Here is a 16,511-nt window from a genome sequence, read left to right on the forward strand (position 1 = left end):
AACCCTGTGTCCAACGACCCACAAGGAAGAGGATGGCCATCTTCCCAGCTTCTTCACTGACGCTCTGCTGGAGTCCTGCCGACTCACACACAGACTCACACTTGCAGTGTCTGCCTTGCCTGTCACTTTCGTACCCGAGGGCTCACCTACCCACCCGAATGACTCCCTGTCCTGTGGGTGCGCACACCTGATTCTCTCGTGTGGGTCTGCTCTTTAGGAATGTGCTTGTCCCATGGTGTCATGGACCTCTCGAGTTTTAACTGAAGTCCCCTTTCTGGCCCTTTCCCGGCCAGCCTGCTTTTGTAGCTGACCGTGGTCCTGCAGGACACCTCCTCCACTGGAGCCCAGAGAGGGTGTTCCGGAAAGTCAGTAATCATCAGAGATGGTGGTGATATGGTTATGGTAAAAGAAGATCTTTTAGCTCTACATACTGAAATATTTATGAAAAAATAATATTTGCTTCAAAATAATGATGGAGAAAATATAGATGTAATATTTAAAATTAAAAGATCAGTGGTGAATTGACAATTGTTAAAGCTGGACATTAGGTTAATGAAAATCATATCATTTTCTGTTTTTGTGTATGTTTAAGTTAACATATATAATGATTAAAACACGATCACACCCATACACACACACACAAATATTGTTTGATATAATAATACATGCTGATCTTCTACTCTCACCAGACTTCTTAGCTAGAGCTGTAATTAGCATTAATCTCATGTTTTAGAGCATTTAGGATCCTTAGAAATGATCTCCAGACAACTCCTCATTCTACAGGTGAAGTAGTTCATTCCCTTTGCCAAACAGCATACTACTAATTAGTAGCTGAAGGAGGCCTCGTAATCATGTCTCCTACCTTCCTAACCCAGCCTTGCGAAAAGTGTCAGGAGAGAGTGGCTGGTGTCACCTCACGGGTGTTCCCACCCCACTGTGTGGGCACACTTTTCCACTCTTAGGCAATTGCTTTATTTATATTAGACAAAGAAAGGTTCTGCTGTAAGATACCACATGATTTATTTCCGTCTCTTATCACTTGATGGTGAGATCATTTTAGTTCTATTTATCATCCCAATACTTCCAAATAAATATACCAAAGCTGCTGCTTCAGAGAGTTTTGTAAAGCAGGGAATCATTTGGTAGAGATGTTTACCCACTCCTGACATATTTCTGTGTAAATTTTTTTCATTTTTTTTTTTAATTCCTCACCTGAGGATATTTTTCCACTTATTATCAGATAGCGTGAGAGGGAGGGAGGGAGAAAGAGACAGAGAGGAACATCAATGTGAGAGAACCACATCGACTGGTTGCCTCTTGCACGACCACCAGGACCAGGAACAAACCACAACTGAGATACGTGCCCTTGACCGGAATCAAACCCGTGACTCATTGGTCCACAGGCCGACACTCTAACCATTGAGCCAAACTGGCCAGAACTTCTGTGTAAATTTTTAAAAAATTTTTTCTCTCTATTGATTTTAGAGAGAGAGGACGGGCAAAGGAGAGAGATAGAAACATCGATGAGAGAGAACATCGATTAACCACCTCCTGCATGTCCCCCTACTGGGGATCTGGCCCACAACTTGGGCATGCGCTCTGACCAGGAATCGAACCGGCGACCTCTTGGTACATGGGTCAATGCTCAACCACTGAGCCACACCAGCTGGGCTCTGTGTAAATTTTTAAGTGGAGAAGAAGTTCTGCATCTGTGTTCTTCATAGTCACCTGTGGCATAAGGCTTTCTCCTCTTCTAAGAAGGGTGCCCTGGGATGAGGTGAATTCCTGAACAATGTCTACTTTGTCTATTTGGCCCCAGAGAGACTAGTTTAGTCTGGAGAAACAAAGTCTGATTGTAGCTCTGAGGCAGTTGCCCAGGGTTTGGTTCAATCTTGGACGGACCAAACTGGAAAGGGATCCATCATGGAATTTCAGACTGAAATTAACCTTCCTTTCCATATGGCCTTCTCTTCCCGACTCAACCATGGATGGGGCACTTGGAGACAGAAAACAACGCTGGGACAATTCCAGACACCAGGCTTTTATTAGACTGTTTATATCTGGGTTGCTTTCTTTTTCAGATGGATGAATCAAATGATGATATAGACCAAATGTTCAGCAATTTGCTGGGAGAAATGGATCTTTTGACCCAGGTAAGTCTTCCTTTTTAACTATCAAATTAGAAAAAAAAAATGGGGTTACAGAGTGTAATTTTAATATGAAAAGAGAGATGTTTTTAAAAATTGGAGGTTGACAATATCATACATTACTGATGTAACTGTGACACTGGTCGGGGAAATAAAGCCTTTTTCCTAATTATACCCGAGTTCAGTTTGTCGAATACATTGGTCACACCTACATCCTGTACAGCAGTTCTCATGCTCATCATGGTCAAACATTTAGCCAACAGAGGAATTTTCCCCAAGTGAATCCCTCCCACAACCACCACCACTGAACAATCTCCCCTGCACTTACCTTTCACAGAGAGGTAAGAAAATTACATTATCCTTTAATAAATCTTTTGGATTTTGAGGAAATGCTACATTTTAAAGGACTAGAGGAGGTTACTGTGGCCGCTACACTGTAGGAACTTTATCCCCTCAAAGTAGCATGAAAGCCACGAAGCCATAGGCTCCGGTCGAAGAAAGACCAGATGAACTCAGGGTCAGTCACTACTGACTGGAGCCCAAATGCTGCTGACCTGAGAACCACTGACCCAGGGTACAGAGTCGTGTGAGCTGGTGTGTCGTGTGTGTTCTCATCGATTCAGAGCATGGTTGGCTGCTTCATCATTTCCTGCATAAAATATTGAAATAAAAATAACCTAATATTCCTAAATAAGGTTGGGACTTTTCTACAAAATAAATGAAGAATGGTGTATGTTTTTAAAGAATACTGTATAGAGTATAGATCACTAATGCATCATTACAAAAAATTTTTCTGTTGTTTGTAAAAATTAACTTTCTCATCATTCTCAGTTTTCCTATTTTTCTTCAAGATGTACTTTCTAGAATAATTTTTTAAAATATGTTTTCTTTTTTAATGGTTTTAGAAAGAAAGAGAGAGAGAGAGAAACATCAATGACAGAGAACATCGATTGGCTGCCTCCTGCATGCCCCGCACTGGGAATTGGGCCCACAACCTGGGCATGACTGGGAATGGAACCAGCAACCTCTGGTGCATGGGTCTATGCTCAATCACTGAGCCACACCAGCCAGGCTAGAATAATTTTTAAGCTGAAATCTTATGCAGAGGGGGAAAAAAATCACATAAAACATTTTCAAATAGGAATACCATTTGTAAAGAACATATTTAGAGCCCTGGCCAGTTTGGCTCAGTGGATAGAACATCAGCTTGTGGACCAAAAAGTTGCAGGTTCAATTCTGGTCAAGGGCAAGTACCTCCATCGCGGTTTGGTCCCCAGCCCTGGTTGAGGTTGTTCAGAAGGCAATCAGTTGATGTGTCCCTCTTACATCGATGTTTCTCTCTCTATCTCTCTCTCCCCCTCCCTCCCACTCTATCTGAAAATCAATGAAAAAATATCCTCGGGTGAGGATATAAAAAAAAAAGAAAGGACATATTTAGAGAAAAAAAATGTGTAAACAATAAATGACTTTTGACTTAATGATTAAATGTGCTACAAAAATGTTAGCATCCTGAGTAACTTTGGGGGGGTACGGATCTGTTTCCACAGAGTTTAGGAGTCGACACTCTTCCTCCTTCGGATCCTAAACCTCCCAGAGCTGAATTTAACTACAGTGTGGGTTTTAAGGATTTAAATGGTAAGCATGATAATTTCTTTCCTTAAGTAATTTGAAATCATAATAATGACTAAAATTTGTGTGGAACCGCAATTTGATAACAACATTCAAGGAACCTGGACATCTTGATAAGTATAATTTTTATAGCCCTGGCTTTCAGATTGCCTTTTTTGTGTGTCTGGATTGAGTTGAAAGAGCAAGAAGACACGTTTGCTTGTAATGAAAGGGGACACTTTCCTACTTGAGCGTCAAGTCTCAAAACTACCTTATTTTTTTTTTAAGAACTAAAGAGAATTTCTTTTATCCAAGCCTTTAGACTAATAAGGTACAGTAGTATAAAAATATTAATAAGTAAATGTTTCTTCAAGGATAGTGTTGAACCGTTTGTTAAATAATGATTGATATTATATGAATGGATGCTTCCAAATAAAATATATTTTAATTTCTATATATAATTAATATAAATGATATATTTCTCTATTTGACATTTTTATTCTCCCTGAGATCATCACATTATATTATTAACAAAAATCTCTCTTCTTGCTTAGTGTAGAGACAATCTTTAGTCCACATATTATTCAGATTCCAATGAATTTTTAAGTAATCACTTCCAAATGAATGAGAATTTATTGCAACTCTTGAAAAAGAGTTTCCTACCCTGGCCGGTTTTGTTCAGTGGTTAGAGTGTTGGCCTGCAGACCAATGAGTTGCAGGTTCGATTCCGGTCAAGGGCATGTACCTCGGTTGCAGTTCATCATCCCCAGCCCTGGTTGGGTAGTGTGGGAGGCAACAGTCAATGTGTCTCTCTCACATTGATGTCTCTCTCTCTCTCTCTCTCCCTCTCTCCTTTGCTCCCTCCCACCCTTTTTCCCTTCCATTCTCTCTGATGATAAATGGAAAGATATCCTCAGGTGAGGATTTTAAAAGAAAAAAAGAAAGAAAAAGATTTTCCAAAGACTGGTAGTGCCTACCAAAAGAATAAAAAGCAAAATAATACAGAAATCTGAAGTTCCAAGTTTAATTTCTAACACTCACTGTCATTTAGTTCTGTCATTTTCAGTAATTTTTTGATAAACACTTAGGTACCAATGTCTATATCTTGATCGATTATAATACACCTCTTTTCTTTTTCCCCATCCTCTTCTCTACTACTTGCCATATAAATGTATTATTTATGTCATGTCCATTATAACACTGAATTAAAGAAGGTAAACTATGAATCACTCTGCATGGGTAACAGTCATGAAGTTTCAGAAAAGCAATAACACCCTTTTATAAAATTCTGATATTGATAGACAACATATACCTGAACATGTGAGCAGTGGAGATTTGCCTCTGCACACTCATATAGGTATCCTTTTCTCTTTTTTCATAATGACATTTAGGTTAAATTCTCCCCGCACATTTCAGTTACACAATGCAGCGTTACCAGTTACGGTCACCATTAGATCCTCAACCTTATTATTCACCTTATAGCTGAAAGTTTGTGCCCTTTTACCAGCCTCTCCCTGTTGGCCCGCACCCACCCTCAGCCTCTCACAACCAGTGCTCAAATATTACTCTTAAAATAACCTTTATTCTGTTTTTCCAGGCACAAATCTTTGTTTTTATTATTAATGTGATTTTCCCTATCAGAATCCCTAAATGCACTGGAAGACCAAGACTTGGATGCGCTCATGGCGGATCTGGTAGCAGATATAAGTGAGGCTGAACAGAGGACAATCCAGGCACAGAAGGAATCTTCTCGGAGTCAGTGTCATCCGGCCCCTCAGGAAGTATCTCATTTCAGTGGCGCAGCCTCTTCTGGTTATGGAACAAATGTCACTGCAACTAGTATGAGCCAATATGAGGATGATTTACCACCTCCACCAGAAGATCCCATGTTAGACCTTCCTCCGCCACCACCCCCTCCTGCACCTCTCTCTCAGGTAAGTGCGCCAGGCCACAGATGGCAGGACCTCGGCTACCCATCGTTTTTATTTTTTTCCAAGTGAAAGTTACATTCATAAGTTTGTACCCTGAAAGCTCTGAGATAGTAAGAAACAAGGATACTGAGTATGTTCACTGCAAAGGCAGAGTCCTCCAAAAACAAGATACATAGGTGTATATGCGGAACATATTAAGGCCATAATCAGGAATTATTATAGTTGGGCTAAAATCTGTATTTATATACAGCACTTTCTGATAATAGTCAACTTTGGGGGGTAATGTCTTGTCAACTTGGTATGAATGTGGAATTGGTTTATGCAGTTCTGGGCCCCTGCTGCCAGCCCAGCACATGGGGAGCAGAAGGCATCCCTGCCTGTATCTGATGGAACCAAATGGAAGTTTGCTGACGGTCAGCGTGTAATGTTGTCGTTAGGGAAGGGTGTTGTGGGGCAGGCAGGCGATGAGTGCTTGATAGTAATACATTTGTGAATACTGGGAAAACAACTAGAAAGTTGATATGGTCATTATTTGGGACGTTAACTTATAACATGTCTCACAAAAGTAAAAAAAGAACTTTTAAGATTTTTTTCTTAGAGTACATCATGTTAACAATATTTTAGAGTAAGAATATCCATCTCTTATGGCTTCCATATTTGCTGAACTATATGATTATGGTTGGTGTCCATATATATGAGCCTAGTAACCCTGAAGGTTTCTTCAGTGCCTTTGGAATGAACAAATATTGAATATAAATCAAGTAGTAAATCATATTCATTGCTATATTATATATTTATGGTAGAAAAATTATTTTGTTGTTTTTGTTTTTTATCCTCACCCGAGGACATTTTTTCATTTTTTGTTCAGATAGAGTGGGAGGAAGAGAGAGGAAGAGAGAGAGAGAGGAAAATCAACGTCAAAGGGACATGTTGAGTGGTTGCCACCCGCACGACCAACCAAGGGACAAACTGCAACCGAGGTACATGCCCTTAGTGGGAACCGAACCCAGGTCTTTCTGGACCGCAGGCCAATGCTCCAACCGCTGAGCCAAACTGGCCAGGGCTAGAAAAATTATTTTTAAATTGGTGATCCATATAGAGCAGAGGCTCTTTTTTTCATTTTTATTGAGCTGTAATTGACATAATATTCAGTGAGTTTCAGGTGTACAACATCATGATTTGATACACAGATTGTAAATGATTTCCATGATAAGGTTAGTTAACACCTCCATCACTCTACATAGTTACCTTTTTTGTGTACTTATGATGAGAACATTTAGATCTACTGTCTTACCAACTTTCAAGTATATACACAGTATTTTTTACTATATTCACCGTGCTATACATTAGATCCCCTGAACTAATTTGCCTTATAACTGGACGTTTGTACCATTTAACCAACATCTCCCTATTTCCCTCATCCCCCACACCCTAGGAACCACTGCTCTACTCCCTGTTTCTACGAGTTCAGCTTTTTTAGATTCCACACTTAAGTGAGATCATACAGTATTTGTCTTTCTCTGTCTGACTTATCTCACTTAACATACTGCCCTCAAAGTCCATCCATATTGTCATAAATAGGATTTTCTCCTTTCTTGTGGCTGAATAATATTCTATTGTGTGTGTATATATATACACATTTTTAAATATGTCTTTATTGATTTTGAGAGAGATAGAAACATTGATGTGAGAGAAATACATCAATTGGCTGCCTCCTGCATGCTCCACACTGGGGATAGAGCCTGCAACCCGGGCATATGCCCTGACCAGGAATCAAACCAGGACCTCTCAATCCATGGGACGATGCTTAATGCACTGAGCTACACTGGCTGGGCTATATATGCATTTATAAATAAATATATACTTTTTTTATTTATTCATCCATCAGTGAACACTTAGGTTTTCTCCAAGTTTTGGCTATTGTTAACAATGCTGCTGTGAACATGGGAGCACAGATCTCTTCAAAACCGTGATTTTATTTTCTTAGGATATATACACAGAAGTGAAATTGCTGGGTTATATGGTAGATCTATTTTTAATTTTTTGAGGAACCTTCGTATTGTGTTCCATAGTGGCTGCACTAATTTGCATTCCCACCAACAGTGCACAAGGGTCTCCTTTTTCTCTCCATCCTCACCAGCACTTGTTATCTCTAGTTTTTTTTGTTTGTTTTTTTTTAAATAACCATTCTAACAAGCAGAGGCTCTTAATATAGGGTTCATGAAGATGTCAAGAAGGCCATTATTCCTGAAAGTGTGTGCAAAGTTGAATGCATGTGTGAAGCTTTAATAAATTTAATAAATTCCTAAAAGGGGCTTGGGGCTCAAAAAAATTTTTAAAACTACTGGTGTGAGAATATATACCTACTTTCGAGTAACTGGAGCATGACCAGAACAGCTCATTTCCTCATCATTATAAATAGAGGTAGAAGATCCTTAATAATCCTATTATCAGAATATTAACTTGCAAAAATCAAAGTTTGGGGCTCATAAAATATTTCATTCTCTCTTCTGCCTGCTCATGTGTGGTTGTCAGTGTTTTATTGGTGAATTGTACATTTAAATTTGAGCCTAAGTCTTAACTTTGGGAGAATTAAGGACTCTTAGGGATCTAATGAAAAGTAGGAATCCCAGAAAAGTGCATATTGACCCAAAAGAATGCATATAATTTCAATTTGCAAAACTGAAACTCTATACTTTTTTTTTAATCCTCACCCCAGAATATGTTTTGTATTGATCTGAGAGAGAGAGGAAAGGGGAGAGAGAGAGAGAGAAACATGGATTGGTTGCCTCCCATGCTGACCAGGGATCAAACACACAGTCTAGGTATGTTCCCTGACTGGGAATCGAACATGCAGCCTTTTGGTGTACTGGATGATGCTCCAACCAATTGAGCGCCTCCCACCCCAGCCGGAGCTGAAACTCTATACCTATTAAATGATAACTCCCCATTCCCCCTTTGCTGAAGCCCCTGACAACTACTATTCTACTTTCTCTCTGTGTGAATTTAACTACTCTAAGGACCTCATATGAAAAGAGTCCTGGAGGTGGATAGTGTGATGGGTGCATAACAGTGTGAATGTATTTAATGCCACTGAAATTGTACACTTAAAATGGTTGAAATGGTATATATATATAAAACTTCTGAAGTGCTCATATCCCTTGAGATCCACCTATATAGACTCCTCAGGGGACCCCAGTTTTGAGCTAAGCAGAGATTTTTGTGGATCAAATATGTGAAGTTTTGTTACTGTCATCATTTCTCCTTTTAAGTTACTCTTTCTAGATATAGAGGGTGATTGCCTTCTCTATTTCTGGGCTGGAGATTTCTCTTATGGTCACTTAATTCTGAAAATCAATCATGCGAAATTTGGTGCCTTATAATACAGCCTTTTGCTAACATGAAGTAACTCAGACACCAGCAATGGCACAGGTATTTACTTGTGGTGTTCTTTCCCGGACGGTGTTGAATGTCTCACCATTTTCCAGGAGGAAGAAGAAGCCCAGGTGAAAGCTGATAAAATTAAGCTGGCATTGGAAAAACTGAAAGAGGCCAAGGTCAAGAAGGTAAACTATGAATCCCTTTTACACGGAAGAATTAAATTAATGACATTTTATTATAGTTAATCATAAAAAAAATAAAATGTCAAGTGGTACTTTCTAAATAATTGTAATTTTTTAAACTTAAGGACAAAGATGAATTATATAGGTATTCTTTCTGTGATATCAGTTGGCTGATTTGTAATTGAGACACAGGAGACTTATGTTAGCATACGCATGGAAGTTTCCAAGTCTCTATAGCCAGGGTTGCCTCACCCCCAAGAAGCCCTTTCTGGTTCTGCTCAGCCATCAGCTAATAGCAGGTGGCGCCCCCTTCTGGGCCCACCTTAATTGGGTCCGAGCTCATCTTCGGTTGGCCTGGCCTCCATCACGGCATTTCCGGGATTGCTTGTGTGCGTCTGTCGTTTCCCTGAGGCAGCCCCCCAGCCTCTCCGCCTGCCTGCCGGGATGTCCGACTTACCTCCCCGTGTGCCGAATGTTCACTTGCTAGTGCTCTGGTTTCCAAGTTGCATAGCTTTGAGCGACCTGCCCCAACCTATTTTCCCAATAAGCCTGTAACTTTATTGTGCAATTTTTGTACAGCATAGGTTTTTCAGGAGTACATACACCGTATTACAACAGAACACCTGTATTTAACTTTAGTAGAAGCATACACCTAATAAAAGTTAATAATAGTTAATTGATTAAAAGAAAGATGAAATAGTCTTTGTCTTATTTCAACTTCTGAAGCATATACCTTCTCTGAGACTCCATAAGAGGTTTTCATATATAGTTGGGTGACTCATTCTTTTCATATTGGACTTTATGTTCACAGTCCTCTGAATACAGGTATTCAATACATGTTGACTAATATTAAATAAATATTCCATGACTGTCCCTGGATCTAGATTTTTTTTTTATCCTCACCTGAGGACATTTTTTTCCATATTTTGTTCAGATAGAGTAAGAGGGAGGGAGAGAGAAAGAGAGAAACATCGACGTGAAAGGGACACATCAAGTGGCTGCCACCCACACAACCCAACCAGGGCCAGGGACAAACTGCAACCAAGGTACATGCCCTTAGTGGGAACCGAACCCGGGTCTCTCTGGACCACAGGCCAATGCTCTAACCGCTAAGCCAAATCGGCCAGGGCTAGATCTTTTTTTTTAATGTATTGCTTTCTAGAGAGAGAGAGAGAAACATCAATTTGTTGTTCTGCTTATTTATGCATTCATTGGTTGATTCTTGTATGTGCCCTGACCGGAAATTGAACCCGCAACTATGACATATCGGGGCAATGCTCTAACCAACTGAGCTACCCAGCCAGGACTGGATACAGACTTTCAAGTTTCCTCTGTGAGTCTCCAGATCCTCCTGGTTCCATTCATTCTGTGACACCTGGTTCAATCCCGCTCTCCTCCCTCTCAGCCTGGCCCTCAGTGTTGCCTGAGCTGTGCCAGCCCAGTCACTCTCCCACTAACCTAGAAAACTATTTCTACTCGTAAAACCTCCAGCAGCCCTCTCCTGGTCCACATCCACTCTCCTGATGGGGTTGCTGCCCGGTGCACCTGCCTGCCTGCCGGCGTCTGCGACAGAGTCCATAGTCCTCCTGTTGCGTTGACTGCACTGGCATGGTTCTGAGACCAGCCTCTCCTCGTGTGCTCCGGTTCCCACCCTTTCTTCTTGTCCCTCTGCTCAAGGGCCTCCAGCGGCACTCGTCTCGCACAGTAAATACACTCACAGCAGCCTAAAGCCCCGTCTGATCTGGCTGCCCTGTGTCTCCCACCTCTCCCTCCCTCACCCCGTTCGTAGTACCTGGTCTCGCAGCTGCTCCTTAGATGTTCCAGGCACACCCTGGCCTCGCTGCCTGGAAAGCTCTCCCCCAGATTCCAGGGGTCCTCTCTGTCCCTCTTCTAGGGCTGGCCACAGGCCCAGTGAGGCTTTTCCTATCAGACATCGTACACACCCCAGTGACTCCCTGCCCTCCCCAGCATCCTTTTTCTCAGTGCTCGTCACCTTCCAGCACACTCTCCACTGCACTCGTTTATCGTGTGTACTGGTACATCTCCTTCCTACCCCACAGAGCTCTCCAGAGATTTTGTGTTTCCCTCACTGACACATCCCCGTCTTGTAGAGCAGGGGCTCGGAAGACAGAGAGGTGAGCAAGTCAAGTGAGGTCCCTGCTGGTGGAGAGGTAAATTCTAGCAGGAGAGATAAGTGCCCAAAAGGAAATAAAGCAGTATAGGCCCAAGCAAACCTGCTGTGCATCAGAAAGGGAGAGCCATCATATAGTGGAGGTGAGATGTAACAGCAAACAAATCACAACCTGCCTGATTCCACAAAAAAGATGTGAATCAGAAAAGTCTCTCTGAGCAGTGGGAAAGGAAAACTGAAAGGCGAAGTTGTATATTTGTGCTTTCAGACACTCCAAATGTCTGCCTTAAAACAAAAGTCTGTGTGTGGCACAGAACACTAGAAAAATAACTTACAGACTCATACCTTAATAAAGTGACTAATGCACTCATACATAATCCACACTGTGCTTTTTTTTTATCCTCACCTGAGGACATTTTTGCATTTCTCTTCAGATAGAGCGGAAGAGAGAGAGGGGGGATGAGAGAGAGAGAGAAACATTGATGTGAGAGAGACACATCGACTGGTTGCCACCCATACAACCCCAACCGGGGCCAGGGACAAACTGCAACTACGTGCCCTTAGCAGGAACCAAACTCCGGACTCTGGTCCGCGAGCCGACGCTCTAATCGCTGAGCCAAACCGGCCAGGGCCACACTGTGCTTTTAAAGGATGGAAAATGAGTTATCTAAAGTCCTTTGCCCTCCCATGTTCTGTGGGTGTTGACATCATCATTTGAGATTAGAATGATGGATACATCTTATAGGACAGAGCTTTGGGAACTGGAAACACAATCAGACTCACTCATTAACTTTGTTTGTTGTAAAGCTCTGTAACTCAGAACAATTCCATTTGTAAATTTTATTTTAGAAGAAAAATATATTGCAAATGATTCAGAGCTAGGATATTCTTGCATTTAACAGCTTGCAAGGGAACAAGATGACATTATAAAAACTATAAAATCTTTACTGTAATACAGCAATTCAACCTTTTTCCTCTCATGGCACACCTAAATGAATTTCTAAAATTCTGCGGCATACCCAAAAATATATATTTTGCCAATCTGACAAAAAATTAGATATAATATTGATTCATTCACACCGGATGGCTCCTGTTGTTGTGTTGGCTGTTGTAATTTTTTTTATTTGACAATCTGAGGAAAAAGAGGCCAGTGCCCCTGACTGAATAGTCAGGTATTGCACATTATAAAAATTCTGTGGCACACCAGTTGAAAAACGTTTCTATAATGGATTAGCAAAGGAAGCTTTATTCTTGAATCATTTTACCCTATGTCACATGGTGTAGGTATGAAAAGCACTGGATTTGCTAAACCACATAACTGCGATTTAGCGGTGTGATGTGTTGGCGCGGTTCTCTTCAGTCTGCAAATGTGATGGAAGCTGTGACAAATAATAAATGTGATTCTTTCTTGCTAAGAATCACCACCCTTCTCTTGGTTTTTTATTTCTAAGTTTTATAATTGTGGACATGCATAACTACATGTGGATTAAATTTATTTTGCAATTTCTGCAAAATAAATAAATAAATAAATACCTTTCATCATTGTCAAATATTGGCTTATATTTTTTCCTCTCTATAAAACAAACAAAAGAAAACACCAACATGTTTTATTTTCTCAAGATTTCCTACGTAAGAATGAGATGTGGTCAAACATCAATAATTTTTTCCCATCAGGAAGATTAAGTCTTCTAAATCCTAACATTGGCAGTGCTTCCTAGGATATGTAGCCACTTTATAGCAGTGATTTTCAACCCGTGTGCCACAGGAATTTTTAAAACATGCAATACCTGACTAGTCAGGGACACTGACCTCTTTTCACTTAGATTGTCCAATTTAAAAATGGCAACAGCCAACACAGCAATAGCCATTCAGCGTGAATGAATCAAACTCATACCTTTTTCTTTGACAGATCAGCAAAAATATAATTTTTGGTGTGCCACAGAATTTTAGTAACTCGTTTATGTGTGTATGAGATGAAAAAAGTTGAAAATCGCTGCTTTATAACAATAATTCTCAGCAGAGAGCAGTGGGTATACCTTCCATAGAAAATAAATTATAGTAAAGACCACTATTTGAGAAGTATCTTTCTTTCTTTATTGATTTGAGAGAGAGAGAGAAACATCAAGAGAGAGAAACATCGATGAAAGAGAACATCGATTGGCAGCCTCCTTCATACCCCTCCACTGGTGATCGGGCCCACAACCTGGGCATGTGCCCTGACTGGAAATTGAACCAGCAACCTCTTGGTGCATGGGTCGATGCTCAACCACTGAGCCACACCATCTGGGCAGTATCTGTTTTTCCATGCAACCCTCTCGGCCTTATTTCTCCAGTCAGGTGAATGTATCTTTGGTCCTGGACCTATCATTTTAAATATATCAAAAGACAAATATGGAAAAAAGCAACTATCCAACTAGAGGTTTCTGGACTACAGGTTTCCAATGGGGAAAAAGGTGTTCTTAGACAAGCCTAAATTAACAAGGTCTCAGAAACAGAAAATGCATGTTTCCTGCCCTGATTTCTCCATTTTGACTCTTGGGAAGACAAGGCACTACATGAAGCTTCCACTCGTCCTTGCCTGCTGCTAACCCAGACTTTCATCACCGCCCACATCCTATCAGTGACTCTGCTAACAGACCAGGGAACTGCACCTTCCCTCTGCTGACACAGGAATGTTCTGAAGATCAGATTGGGTGGAAGTGGGACGGAGGGGTAGTTTCCCAGCTTGTTCAAAATCTAACCCAAAGTTTTGGGGAGGGAGAAATATTACCAACTGTACAGTGTCTCTCGAATGCTAAGTTTCATTTGTGAATTGCCACGACCAACCCTAGGCAGACAGAATAGGCGGAAGTTGTCGTTAGCTATCTCACACTTCCTTTTTCAAGACAGAATAGAAATTTAAGCAAGAGTATCAGACGGCTCCGGTTGATGAAATCTCCACCATTTCTCTCCTGGTTGTGAGAGGAATAGCTGGTCAGGCAGTGACTGTCTGGAAGGAGAAAGGTAGCACCTCCTCCCCCCCACTGCACTCAAAGATAGACCCTAACTAGACTAATTCATTGGGTAAAATCAGTTTAGTAGGCAAATTTCCACTGTTCCTTTTGAAGTCTGGATATATACCACCATTATAACCTTTAACACTCAGATAACAAACTACTGTAATTGAAAATATGCTACAAATATACACGTCAAAGAAAACACAAACCCTAGCTGCATTACTTTATGAATTAACTTTGTTGTAGTGCATCAGAATCATGGTCTCTCTCGAGGATCAGAAACTTAATAACTTTTATGAGTTGTCTGGGAAACGCTAGCAAAATCCTATGTCCTTATTGGAGATGAGTAAATGCTGTTCCCACCAAACCCTCCAGGTTTGAAATGAGATGACTACCTATTTGACTCTGAATTCAGTGCAGTAGGATTTTACAAACAGAATGAAACATCAGTTAGAGCAATAATTTGCCTGCATGCCTCCATAACAGCGTGTTTCTCAGTCTACTTCATTTCACTGAATCCACCTCTAATCTGCTGGGATACCACCCGGCCCTCAGTAAGGTCCTCAGTGATGCCATGGTGCTGCGCACTCCCTGCCTTCAAAGCACTGCAGGCTAACCACCCGAGTCCCACCTGGGTCTTAGAACTCCTGGGTTGCATAAAAAGGACCCAAATCCAGCTAAGCAAAAGAGAAGAATTCATTACAAAGATTCAGGTGTGATTTTTCAATCAAGAAAAACCTGATGAGCCTGAATAAGTAACAGACAGATGTGAGGAAAACAGGAAGTCAGCACTGGGGTTTCGTTTGTCTTCTGCCTCCCTCACAGACTGCAGTCTCTGAAGGCTGGGCCAGGACTTTGTTTAGCGTACGTTTTTCTATTTTTGTGAATTGGTTCCTAGCACCTTAAACAAGTGTTCAGAGTGGGAGTGAGTTCATACTGAGTTCATTCATGGGACACATTCTTACTTAAATTAGCAGAAGCAATAGCAGCTTTGAAACCTTAAATCTTGGTGGCCTTCTTCAGTTGCTGACATTTGGTGACTGCTCTGTGGCTTTATCCTCAGCTGGTTGTCAAGGTGCACATGAATGATAACAGCACAAAGTCGCTGATGGTGGATGAGCGGCAGCTGGCCCGAGACGTTCTAGACAACCTTTTTGAGAAAACCCACTGTGACTGCAGTGTAGACTGGTGTCTTTATGAAATATACCCAGAACTACAAATTGGTAAGTCCCATCCCCAGCTGTAGGCTGTACTCCAAAAACTTGTGGATTTGCTTTAATATGGGTTTTGGTCTATTCAGAAGAGTTTGATTCAAGGCCATCAAGACTTCCCAGACATCACTTCCCTCTGTCAGACTCAGTTCCTGCCTCTTCATTTCTTTGTCGGGAAGAGACTCGGCTTATGGCAGGTGGCCAGACCTTGGGGAATGTAAGCTTTATTACTGTCACTTCTCTAGTGGTTCCTAAGGGAAAGAACGTGACAGGGTGATCATTCTTACTGCATGTTTAGTAAACTGAGCGGACTGTGGGAGGGCCTGGGTTCACTTTTTTAACTACAGTATGACTCTGCCTCACATCACTGTCCCTGTCCCCTTTCGCCCTCCCACTCACCTAATATCTGATACTTTGGCTGCAGAGGCTCTGTCCCAAAGAGCAAAGTACTGTTGATAGAAATTGATCTAGTAAAAAGAAAGAAGAAAAAAGCAATTAAAAAAATACGGTTACTTCCTATGCTTAATACCATTCCCAGAACAATTGTCTCCTAGGAGAGTTTAGTGGAATACAGAATTGCCTGTTTTAGAAGCTTTGGGTGAAAATTATTTTGGAGGAAATGGCCTACTCCGAAAGAACCACAAACACAAAAATGAAAGCCTTCCTTTATGTGTAGGTTTGGTTCCGATATTCGTGTATTGTTTAGCGCATTTCCACAGTTTCACGCATAGTTTAATCCACTTATTGCCTAATTGTCCTCCTTACAGATAGGATGCTTACCTCCACCTGGAACTATTTACAGTCAAAAATGCTAATATGAAAAAAATGCAATGGCTGACCATTGTTAATATAGTGTAGGTTCATCTGCCATGTTTTTTATGGAAAATAAGTTGAAAACCTGTTACTGAAGAATAAATATAACAG

The 16,511-nt window shown here is 41.0% G+C and overlaps 1 protein-coding gene across 1 annotated transcript in view; it reads left to right on the plus strand.

Annotated features, from left to right (window-relative positions):
- Window positions 1–2,052: 2,052 nt before the first annotated feature.
- Window positions 2,053–16,511, plus strand: part of LOC118628425 (amyloid beta precursor protein binding family B member 1 interacting protein) — a 62,243-nt gene continuing 47,784 nt past the window's right edge. Inside the window, exons 1-5 of the mRNA XM_036259394.1 lie at window positions 2,053–2,153; window positions 3,695–3,782; window positions 5,397–5,689; window positions 9,175–9,252; window positions 15,440–15,599. Coding sequence (XP_036115287.1) covers window positions 2,082–2,153; window positions 3,695–3,782; window positions 5,397–5,689; window positions 9,175–9,252; window positions 15,440–15,599 — 691 coding nt within the window. The 5' untranslated portion in view covers window positions 2,053–2,081. The remainder of the gene's footprint in view (window positions 2,154–3,694; window positions 3,783–5,396; window positions 5,690–9,174; window positions 9,253–15,439; window positions 15,600–16,511) is intronic.

Source organism: Molossus molossus, unplaced genomic scaffold (genome assembly GCF_014108415.1).
Source record: "Molossus molossus isolate mMolMol1 unplaced genomic scaffold, mMolMol1.p scaffold_m16_p_1, whole genome shotgun sequence".
Lineage (NCBI taxonomy): Eukaryota > Metazoa > Chordata > Mammalia > Chiroptera > Molossidae > Molossus > Molossus molossus.